At 49.2% G+C, this 10,826-nt stretch overlaps 5 protein-coding genes across 5 annotated transcripts; 3 read left to right on the top strand and 2 right to left on the bottom strand.

Moving 5' to 3' along the window:
- Positions 1-235: 235 nt before the first annotated feature.
- On the top strand, positions 236-2,536 carry FOIG_11116 (uncharacterized protein; the record flags this gene model as incomplete). Its single annotated transcript, XM_031211663.1, has 1 exon — positions 236-2,536. One exon carries the CDS (start codon positions 236-238, stop codon positions 2,534-2,536), a length of 2,301 nt encoding a protein of 766 aa, XP_031058847.1.
- Positions 2,537-2,685: 149 nt separating this feature from the next.
- FOIG_11115 (uncharacterized protein) lies at positions 2,686-3,102 on the top strand (the record flags this gene model as incomplete). The annotated part of the gene is made up of 1 exon (XM_031211662.1): positions 2,686-3,102. The coding sequence occupies one exon, from the start codon at positions 2,686-2,688 to the stop codon at positions 3,100-3,102; it is 417 nt and encodes a 138-aa protein (XP_031058846.1).
- Positions 3,103-3,567: 465 nt separating this feature from the next.
- FOIG_11114 (uncharacterized protein) lies at positions 3,568-5,476 on the bottom strand. Its single transcript, XM_031211661.1, has 2 exons — positions 4,318-5,476; positions 3,568-4,269 (listed from the first exon to the last, which is right to left on the bottom strand). The coding sequence occupies exons 1-2, from the start codon at positions 5,106-5,108 to the stop codon at positions 3,612-3,614; spliced, it is 1,449 nt and encodes a 482-aa protein (XP_031058845.1). The 5' UTR covers positions 5,109-5,476; the 3' UTR covers positions 3,568-3,611.
- Positions 5,477-7,577: 2,101 nt separating this feature from the next.
- Positions 7,578-8,537, top strand: FOIG_11113 (uncharacterized protein; the record flags this gene model as incomplete). Its single annotated transcript, XM_031211660.1, has 1 exon — positions 7,578-8,537. One exon carries the CDS (start codon positions 7,578-7,580, stop codon positions 8,535-8,537), a length of 960 nt encoding a protein of 319 aa, XP_031058844.1.
- Positions 8,538-8,630: 93 nt separating this feature from the next.
- Positions 8,631-10,459, bottom strand: FOIG_11112 (uncharacterized protein). Its single transcript, XM_031211659.1, has 4 exons — positions 10,230-10,459; positions 9,712-10,176; positions 9,513-9,659; positions 8,631-9,465 (listed from the first exon to the last, which is right to left on the bottom strand). The coding sequence occupies exons 1-4, from the start codon at positions 10,284-10,286 to the stop codon at positions 8,722-8,724; spliced, it is 1,413 nt and encodes a 470-aa protein (XP_031058843.1). The 5' UTR covers positions 10,287-10,459; the 3' UTR covers positions 8,631-8,721.
- Between the last annotated feature and the right edge of the window lie 367 nt (positions 10,460-10,826).

Here is a 10,826-nt window from a genome sequence, read left to right as displayed (position 1 = left end):
AAGGTCCGTTGTGAGACCATCCAGGGGGGTTGAAACTGCCTTGCCGCTGCAACCTTCCCAGCCTGCCCTGAGGTCTTAGAGGAATCTCTGAAGGCAACTCTGCGCTACCTTCTTTCTATTCAACAACATCTTTTTCCATCTCATTCCCCCTGTTAACTTGCTAGATCACACCGCTATTCTACTGTCAAGTTGCCCCAATCTTTAGTGCAAGCTCCTGGGAGGATTGTCCAATATCATGCTCAAACAAAGACCATCAGGCCCAGTCCGTTTCAAACGCCAGCGTCCCTCGAGCAAGAGGACAACAGTGGAGACAGATGTTTCTTCCGAAAACAACGAGCAGAACTACAGTGATGACTCTGGTGATTGGTTTGATGACGAAGACGAGATTCAACCATCCGATAGTGCTTCAGCTTCTGCAGCCCCAGAGAATCCGTCGACATCGTCAACTGCTCGTGACACAGATCTGCCAAAGCATCACAATACGAAGGATATGTCTCAAGGTTGGAGTAACGCTGGCCTAGGTGGTCACCCCTTAGTTCAGCATCAGTATACATACCAAGGTGCGGGTCAAGCACCAGCTCAACCACAACATCCAAGTTATCAGCCAACAGAAGGATATAGGCCAGGCGGAATGTATAGTCCTAGATCATATCCCTCTTACAACGTACAGTATCCTATGGCTCCGAACATGCAGGGTGTTGGAGTGTCTGGCAATAACATGCAGCCAAGTGCCTATCCATACCAACCAGCCAACACCACTAATTACTTTCAACGCCAACAACCTGCTCCTCCAATTCCGACGGGCTATCCTCCAATATCGATGGACTACCCTCCTATTCCTCCGCCGCCTACAGAAAAGCCTAGAGATGATCCCGAGAAGATTCGCCTAGAAGCTGAACTAGCCGCCTTCAAGGCCATGGAAGAGAAAGCCAAAACTGCTGAGAAGCAAAAGGAAACTGAGGCTCAGATCCGAAAGGAAGCCGAGGAAGCCTTCTACCAAAGAATGGAGGACATGAGGCTCGCCCAAGAGGACGCCAAGAAGGAAATCGACAGAGCTAGACTTGAGGCGGAGAAGGCCGCAAAGGAGAGGATGGAGATGGAAAGACAGGCACAGGAAAAGCGGGCAGAAGAACATGTCCGAGCCATGGCTGAGGCTGAGAGAGCTGCCATTGAGAGACTGCGGGCTGAACGTGAAGCAGAAGAGGAGAGATCAAAGAAATTCAATGAATTTGCAGTGAATCTTGAGAAGGAAGTAAGACTGAAAGTCGAGATGGAGAAGAGAGCTGAACTTGCCGAACGAGATGCAAAGGCAAAGCAAAGTGAAGACCTTGAAAGGCTCGCGAAATTGAAGATGATCCAAAGCATGGATGAGATCGTGAGTTTAACCAAGAAGCGAGTCCTTCATGATTTGGTCACAGATGGAGAATCCATTGGATCAAAAGACAGACAAGGCTGGCTGATAGAGACTCGGAACGAAGCAGATGCTGAGAGAAGCGTGTTGCGGACAGAGAAAGGCCAGCTCTCTGTACCTCGATCAAGTACACAGCCCCGACACGCCACTGTCTCAACTGTACGCTCTGCCTCCAGCGCTTCAGTCAAGCTCCCAGGTGTTTCACCGACTCCTTCATGGAAGGGCAAACATCCTGAAGTCCCTGATCCATGGGCCTCCGGTTCTGAAAGTGATGATGAGGTGACTCCAAGCAGAGCTGGGACAAAGGCTCAGCATTCTTCTGAGCCTGCACGAGATTCTCGACGGAACATGTTTGAAAGACAACAGCAGCAACGAGCCGATACCTCGCGTATTGAGGATTTGGTTGACCAGATAGCTGATGCTGTCATGGACAGACTGATGCACTCTCCATACAACGAGATTTTGATGCATCGCTCCCCACGGGGTCAATACTATCGTCGACATGTCCGGCCTCGACCAGACCCGTTCACCACAGCTCCTAATCCGTTTCCGAGTGCGAGGCAGTTTGGCCATGAAGAGGCTTTAGAAGAGGCCTCGGACTACCCCCAAGGGCCACCCCCATGCGGACCATCTCGGCGATTTTACAAGCCTCCCAAGCCAGCACGCTTGCGGGGCCGAAGCATTAGGGGCACAAATCCAACGCCATCTCTGGACCTGCCCCCACACGGTACACCGTCGCCGCAAGATGTTCCTATACCCACTGGCAAGAGAAGATCGTCACCACCAGGCAGTCCACAGCCAGGTCCTCCGCCACCTCTAGAAGAGTGGCTCAACAGCAGTGCGCAATTTGGATCGCAGACGAGCTATTCTGAAGTTGACACCGTAACTCAAGAAACTTCTACAGTCCATGGGGTAACGCCTGATAGTAGTGATACAACGTGGAAACATCCTGAGCCATGGATCGAAGAGGCTCCTGAGACACTTGGTGAAAGGCGTAGATTTGGCGAAGTGGATAAGAACAACCTTGGTACGTACTTAGGGGACGATATTCAGAAAGCGTATAAGTATGTGTTTCAGGACTCTGAATCACTGCCAGCAAGGCTCCCTGTTAGTGTTGGATACTAGTTAGGGTATAGATATAACAGAGTTGATATCTGTCTCCTACTTGCGAGCATAGTCCTTCTTGGAAAGATGCACAGCATCTCAGGGGCCCTTGGTGACAGTGCAGCACATCACTGCATCGCCAGACGAAGGTCCATCGCCGAGAAATCACCATGCCAAGTGCCATCTCACACCTCAATCTCCTTCATAACCAACAGGAAGTTACTAAGTCATGGCCTCAAGGCTTTTTTGACGCCGCAGCCAACGGCCCTACATCACAGCTCGGCGATTCGCTCAAGTCAGGCACTATTTGGACACATGAGTTTCAGGACTTCACTCTTCCCTGCGGTTTCCTAGCAGAAAGGTACATCAAGAAAGGGGAGGCTGCCACTTGGAATCGGCAAGTCAATCGACGTATGGAGTGGCTCCGTAAGCTTCGCGTCATGGGTCGTGTTCGGTTGCATGCTGATCCTGATGGTCTTCCTGGCTACCATAGCATGCCCTTGGAGGACAAGGCCCACATCCTCACCGACGGAGAGATGAAGGATATGGTGCGTCGAGCGCTGGAGGATCCCGCCAACCGACTTTAATGAGATGGCTGGATGGCCCTGGGGCCGTGAGCAAGAATGACTGAATTCATGCTACCATGAGGAAACGGATGAAGGGCCTTCGTTGCCCTATCTTCAACTAACATTGGCGAAAATAATCGGTATGTGAGATGGGAGACGGAAGATGAGAGCTTGGTCGTCTTGGGATTAAAAAGATGAGAATGCGAGAAGGATTGAACTCGAAAGGCCAACAAGGAAATCTCCGATGGTGTGAGGATAAGACTCGCCAATGAAGCGGTTTGTCAAGATGGCAGAACTATGAGAACAGCTTATGGTCCTTTGTTATTTTGGTAGCTCACAGAATGAATGCTATTAAGCTTTGAAATAACACGATATGTGGCTATGGCTGGTGATATCGACAAGACTCTTGATCACATATAATTGAGGAGGTGTCGTGAGAAATGCTGACATATTCACATCTGGTAGGCATTGACCAGTTTTAAAGATAACATGGACAATCAATAGTCTATTTGCGATCTATATAACATTTATTAGAAGATGGAGTTATCTCCACATGAGAAAACTCCTCCAATGCCATCCTTGTTATTAGCAAAGAGATCCAGCAGCTCAGTGATAGCCGCCCATAATCCACCTGCATTCATAAACAGCGTAAGTGCAATCATGACAACATTTCCCACCGTGAGCAACCCCTTCTGCCACGTCGAGAAATAAAGACCCTTGTTAAGATGCAGCCAGAAAATCGCCGCAAAGCCATACGTAAACCAAGGAATCGTCGTAGCAGCCGTAATCGACAGAATCGAGTCAAAGATAGGAATGACGTTCGAGATGACAAAGATCAGAACCCAAAATCCTGTGACTGACAAGATCCATGTGACCCAAGACTTGATGCTGTTGTCGGTGACTTGATGGGTTGCGCGCATTTGTCGCATTGCGGTAACGTAGACGTATTTGCAGCCTGTGTGGCCGATTGAGAGGGCTGTTGCTACGACGGCTGGGAGGATGACTCCGTAGGCGACCTTTGCGGGGATGGAGGATGCGGCGGAGAGGACAGGGGATGTGGTGAGATCGCCGGCGAGGCAGTAGAGGGCGACGGCCATGGCGATGTAGAAGAGGGTGCTGACGATTTCGAGGACTGCGAGGGCGAAGCGGAAGTCTTTTGCGGGATCTCGCATTTCGGCCATATATGAGCTATTCAGCGTTAGCTAGCCTCAATTGAAGGTGGAAGGGCGAACTTACGGGAATGTGAATGTGCCAGCGTACGAGAACACAACTCTCAGGCACGCATTGAGACCATCGCGAAACGTAGGGTTTCCAACAACCTTGATCTCCTTATGCCAACCCTCAGGCGCAGTCGCAGGCCCCGAAACAGCCAAGCTGATCAAAACGATCAAACAAGCCGCCACGACACTAACAGCGTTGGGAATTCCCGCCTTTGAAACAAACTTCATCGTTCGTGGTATCGACAAAAGATAACACGCGATACACGCCACGAGAATCCAGATAACAGTACACGTCGCATGACTACTCAGCGTATTCAGCGCAACGGATAGAGTCACTGTAGCTGAGGCGACGATGAAGACAACTTGGATCATCATGACGAAGCCAGCGAAGGACTCAAACCATGCGCCGCCGACGATGCGGGTCATTTCGACGATACTGACGACATTGGGGTGTTTGCGGTAGAATTGGAGGAGTTCGTACGCGGCGTACCACGATAGCGCGCCGATGCCGAGGATTGCGATTATGCCGGGCACGATTCCGAGGGTTTTTATCGTTGAGGGGAGGGATAAGATTCCAAGACCGAGTTGGTTCGTGAAGAGGATTAGGACCGTGTCCCATCGTCCAAGAGTTCTGTAATTCTTCCCGCCTTGATCGAAGATGTTGCCCTTTTCCTCAGTGCCAGCAGGAACGGCTTGGAAATCCGTGTCATCTTTTGGAGGCTCTGTGTCTGAGGCGCTGGACTCGGGGGGGTTGTTTGTCAGTGGTGAAGGCTCAGCGGGCTTTTTTGAAAAGTTCATGATGCCCATTGTGAAGTGCTACGGTCCTGCGTAGCTACCGACTTCCAATTGTGAGACGATGGAGGCTGGAGGACAGTGAATTGGGAAAGGAGGTAGAAGGTGAAAAGGAAAAGTCAATGGAAGGTTCGTGGGCAGACTTGACGTTATTAGCGGCCCGTAGTTCTCCATATATCACCCTTTTATTATGTTATACCCCAGGCCGAAAGACCTCCGATCGGAGGTTGTGGCGGGAGCTATGATGTACATTTTTGGTGGTTCGATGGGGAAAATGAGCTCCGAGGGTCCGGGTTTGCCCAATTACAGCTGTAGCATTACAAGAGTTGGAATTACTCAAAAGGAGAGCTTGTCGTAGACCCCGTGGGGGAAGACAACTCGCTCAGTTCATTACGTGATAACCTCGTCTGTAACACAGGATAGGAAGGTCCCTTGATGAGAGCTTGAAGGTAGGTAATCTCAAGATGCTGAGGTTTTGTAGATACCTGCCTGCCGATTGGTCCTCGGCCACCCCGGCAGATCCGCCGGATGGAGCACCGGAATAGTGGGGCCTTTGCCTCCGTCAACCTTCAATTTTGCAGCCGGTGGAGCATTACGTATGTCCGAATATCCGGACTCGACTCCGTACGACATTCATTTCGCTCTATTGCCACTACAAGCCTACCTTCTACCGAGGAACCTAAAAGTTTAAAATTCTTGCAGGAAGTTTTTAAGGTTATGTCAGCCTTGATTTTAAATCAGCTCAGTTCAAAAACAACATCTGACAGTGGACCCCCTACTCGTGTTTTTGGTATTTCTTTTACGTAGAAAATGGAGCCGAAAAAGCTGGGCATTCTACAGTTTTTACATACGCGAAATCCACATTCATGTTCCGATCGGAGGTTGACGGTGGAGTTGGGTGACATGATGAAAACCAGGATGGAAAAAAAATCCTTCTGGGAATGTTCTATGCTACGGGCCGCGTGAAGATCCTTGCGTAACGCGTGAAGTTAGCGGGTGAGAAATGGTTGGTGGATTGGGGTGAGGCGGGTTTATGGTTATTCCTGTAATTTAAATGTCCGAGACCGTTGGAGCTTATGGCTGGAGGAGGAAGGTAAGCCGTAAGTACGGGATCCGTGTTCGGCGCCCTTTTGATGCCAAGCTTGTCAAGCTGTTGTAAGGCGAGAAGTGGTCCGACGTCACCTTGGCGATTTCAGCGACAGTTTCTTTCGCACAGCATGGAATGGTGACTAATCATCATGTAATTCCCACTTGTCATCACTCTACACACCCGCTCCATTGACGGGAGGAACTGGAGGTCGGCGCGTTGGCAAAACTGGAGTGCGAGCGGAATTGGATGCCTGCAGGGTAGTCTGCGACACTCGCGATTAAGTTGGCTGATCTGATAACCTTATTCCTCATCCTTGTGGCGTTTCATACACTGCAGCAGGGAAATGTCACCCTGTTGCAACACTTTTGACGATGCAACCTTCTTGCATACGCGAATGACCATCGGTTTCGGGGGCGTTGTCGTTGATCATAAGACCAGTGAGATTGAACCTTGTCTGAGTTGATAAAGCTCACTATCGGGCACTCAAGACAGCTCATCTCCATTCCATGACTTGCTATAAATCTAGGATACACCAAAAACCCGTAGTCACTGACTCTTCATTGCTCATGTCTTGATAGTGTTATAATTTATCGGTGAGCATTCAAGCATCAACTCAATTGGTCAATGACACCATACCCCCACCGGACAAATATCTTTTAACTCATGCAGTATCACCTTGGACAAGGAAACTTGTCCCACCATTGATATTGGTCCTTTCATCTGAACTTGGCCAATCCTGGCAATCAGTCCTTAAGGTCTCGGCCCAAGGCACATGCCGAATTAGAGATTCCGACATCCGAGAGCGACTTCACAACAGTTTCATGACCAATGACAACGAGTCTCTACGGCTAGGGGCTGCCAGCTGTTACGTGTCGCATCAGATATGGTGCTTACTATGACAAGTCTATAATGAAAAGGGTTTCCCCCGGTCGAATGAGAAGTCAGCACAAGCATATTGAAGAATGGGTTACATTAAGAAGAATTGCTTGTCTCGGTATCTACTAAGCTTATACCATATATGTTGCCTTAGACATTCTTGTTCCCTGTAATTGGATCTCTTGAAAGGCGGCTGCCACACGATTTCAGCCGAGTGCGAATATCTTAACTCCGTCGATTTCTCACGTCAGCGAATCGCACACTACGAAAAGGCCCTAAGCGGCAAGGGGAGACAAGAAAACTTAGGAGCTCTATTATAAGTGACAAAAAGATTTAGGTAAATTTAGCATGGGTTTACTTGACTTGAGGCTAATTGTTTTTGGCACCTACGCTTATGTTCAGATGCTTTCTTGCGGAACTCCGTTCGGCTCATAGATGCACCGCAGGACTTGGTATAAGTAACCAAATCTCACCAGATAAGCAGACTACATACCATCATCATCAATACTCACATCAAAATGTCTGAGCTTCCAACTTACGCCAAACAACAAGAATGGAAAGATATCCAATCCTTCCTACCCCAACGCCTCCACTTCACACCCGATCACTCTCCCACTGAAGAAGTATGGCATCACCGCGGCCACGCTCTCCATCTCGACAGATGGCGCAACCCCTCCGCCAGCGTCAGACTCATAATGCATCACGGCATGGGAACAAACGGACGCATGATGTCAATGCTTCTCGGCGTGCCTCTGCACAAAGCAGGTTTTGAACTCGTCGCTATCGACATGCCAGGCTACGGCTGCACAGTTCCTAAAAAGGGCCATGTTTGGGATTATGAGGAGTGGGTTAACATCGCGAGTGAGTTTGTTGATCATGAGTATGAAAATGATAAACGACCTATTGCACTTTATGGATTGAGTGCGGGGGGTGGTTTGACGTTTCATGTTGCGGGGATGAATGAGGGTGTTAGGGGGATTGTGGGCATGTGTTTTATGGATATGAGAATTCAGAGTGTTGCAGACGCTGCGTGTCGAAATCTCTTCATGAGTCGTATCGGTGCACCGATGGGGAGGGTAATGCACGCTCTTGGTCTAGGTTGGATGTCAATGCCAATGTACATCACCGGTCGAATGTCAACACTCGTCAACAATCCTCAAGCCTTGGCAGCTTGTATGCGCGATAACAGTTCCGCGAACGCATGGGTATCGATGAGCTTTTTATCTTCGTTTACGACGTATGAGCCGGCCAAGGAACCGAAGGATTTTGATACGTGTCCGATTTTGCTGACGCAGCCGGCTGAGGATCGATGGACGCCGCTTTGGGTGTCGGAAGCGTTTTTGAGGGATGTTGATAAGGTCAAGGTCAAGACTGTTATGTTGGAGGGGGCGGGACATTATCCGCTTGAGGATCCGGGGTTGGGGCAGATGGTTGAGGCGATTGTTGCGTTTTTGAAGGATATTGAGCAAGAAGCGTGAGCCGTGATAAGGTTGAGGGTTCAAAAGAAGCTTCAGTCCCAGCACAAAGGTAAGAACAGAAATCAGCACATATGGGTAATATACTCTTTGCCCTCACTGATGCCTAAGAACTAGGTTTGGCTGGAAGCGTGAGCAAGGGAGATATTTGAAGATTCTACTTTGTCTTGTTATTCTTTGCTTTTCGTTACAATATTGTACACCCCGGTCCTGTCTCGGTATCTATATCATTTTCACCTGAACTACTATCAAACTCTTCTTCACTTGATAATAGCAACCTCACTTTTCTCTGGTTGTTCTTATCAATATCCTCAAAGCCCCTCTTGACCATTCTGACATCAGAAAAGTAATTCAAGCCTGGGAAATCAGTCTGATACTCCACGAGCAGCTTTTCAACTTCCTCGCGTCTGTAATCACCCAACGCAGCTAATGACAGCGCGAGAGGCGAAGCCACCGCAGCAGCTGCAATCGGCCGATTATAGCTGGCGGCTCGGCCCAGTACAATACTATCGTCAACATAGCGCTTAGCATCCGCTACGAGGACAGGGTCGCCATCGTAAGACCGTAGAATGCGATTCAGAATAGCAGCCATCGTCAGCATCGCTGCGGTCGCTGTATGGAAACGCATCCCCATTCTTCTCTGAAGAAACGTTGAGCCAGATGCTTTGGCTTTGGCGACTGCCTCTTCAGCTGCTTTGATAACTCTCGGGTGTTCTGTCTGAACAAGAGCATATGTACACTGGATCTGGTAGAGGTATCGATCGGGATCGCGGATGAAGCAGGACATTTCGCCCATCGTTCCGATGTTGAGACTTGCGAAGGACGTGCCATCTCCTGATTTGAGAGGCCGTCCGGCATCGCCTAGGACTGAGAGAGCTTGCCAGAACCATGAGCCCAGGTGGATGTTGGGGTTGGTGAAACTCTCAAGGACCTGACGGGCGTGAGGACATGGGTGGGAATAGGGAGAGAAGGACTTACCACTATGGAGAATATCGTTTGCATGAACGGCTTGTCGGAGGGATTAAATTGGGACTTGAGGATGGCGTTCTGAAGCAAGTATGCAAGCACTTCATGGTGCTTTGAGTTAACACTGCCAGCACTCGCACCACCACTGCCAAGCCATTCCTATGAACAACCCAGTTAGACTTTCTGTACCACGGTAGAGTAGGGGACTTACCTGGCAGATCGAGATTAAGTAGATCGAGCACATATTATCCGCCGAAAACGCCTGCGCAGGATCTTGCATCGACTCCCTCAACGCCTTCAACGCAAAAACATACTTATCCAGAGCATCAACCTTTGAAACACTCCTGTCCTTCAACGGTCCAAAGCCCGTTACAAACGCTGTGATAGCTGCATCGAGCGGTTTACTCGACCCAACGTGACGGGGCAAGTCTTTGACGAACCAGCCATATGTTGAGATATCATAGCCGGGGTTATCGAACTCAAGGATATGCACCAAGTTACCCGCCACCAACGTCTTGTCATTACTCAGCGCCGAAGACGGTCCAGCCACAGTTTTCGTGTGTTTCTTAGCGGCTTGAGTGTTCTCGGACTTGAAGACGAAGCGCTTCACACCACTTCCTGAGCATTGGAGCTTGAGACGTGTGCATCTCGCACAGGCCGGTTTAGCCTGGTCGCACTGATCTCTTTAGTGTCCCACTCGTTACTATGCAAGCTATTGGTATGTCATACCTTTTTCTTCTGCTTGCGACACGCGTCGCAACCTCGAGCTGTAGGAACGCCAGCCATGATTGATATCGCGGGGTTTCACCTCAAATGAACAAGTTTGATGTTTGGTTGCATGTTATCCCCCGCTTACTCGCGCCAAGCAGCTAAATTGTCTGAGACGCGCGGCTTAATAATGGTTTGTACGAAATGACAATGATAACTTCCAGCTTCTACGTAGTTCTATCACTGAGAATTAATACTCTGATATAATCCTGATATATTAATCTGGAACACAATGGCTGTGAAGTGGCAGGAATATCGCCTCTCTCCAAAGAAACAATGAATGAGGTTCGCCATGACCTCAACCCAATCTCTCTGGCCAAGACCTCTCTAACAAATCATGACGACGAATAAGATGAGTCGTAGCGTACACTGCCCCATACTAACCGCTTCTGGCCTCATAGCGCGCTGATCCTTGTGAATATCGTATTAAGCTTGGATTAGCCTCTTGATCGAATTCCTTGGCTTGAATACGGGGTTTGAATTACGTGTTTCTCCCTGCATAAGAAAACACCGCGGGAAAAACAAAGCCTTCCAGACTCTCTAATCATGAGATTCTTC

This window comes from Fusarium odoratissimum (genome assembly GCF_000260195.1).
Source record: "Fusarium odoratissimum NRRL 54006 unplaced genomic scaffold supercont1.20, whole genome shotgun sequence".
NCBI lineage: Eukaryota > Fungi > Ascomycota > Sordariomycetes > Hypocreales > Nectriaceae > Fusarium > Fusarium odoratissimum.
The sequence above is the reverse complement of the archived record's forward strand: the minus strand, read 5'-3'. Positions and strand labels throughout refer to the sequence as shown.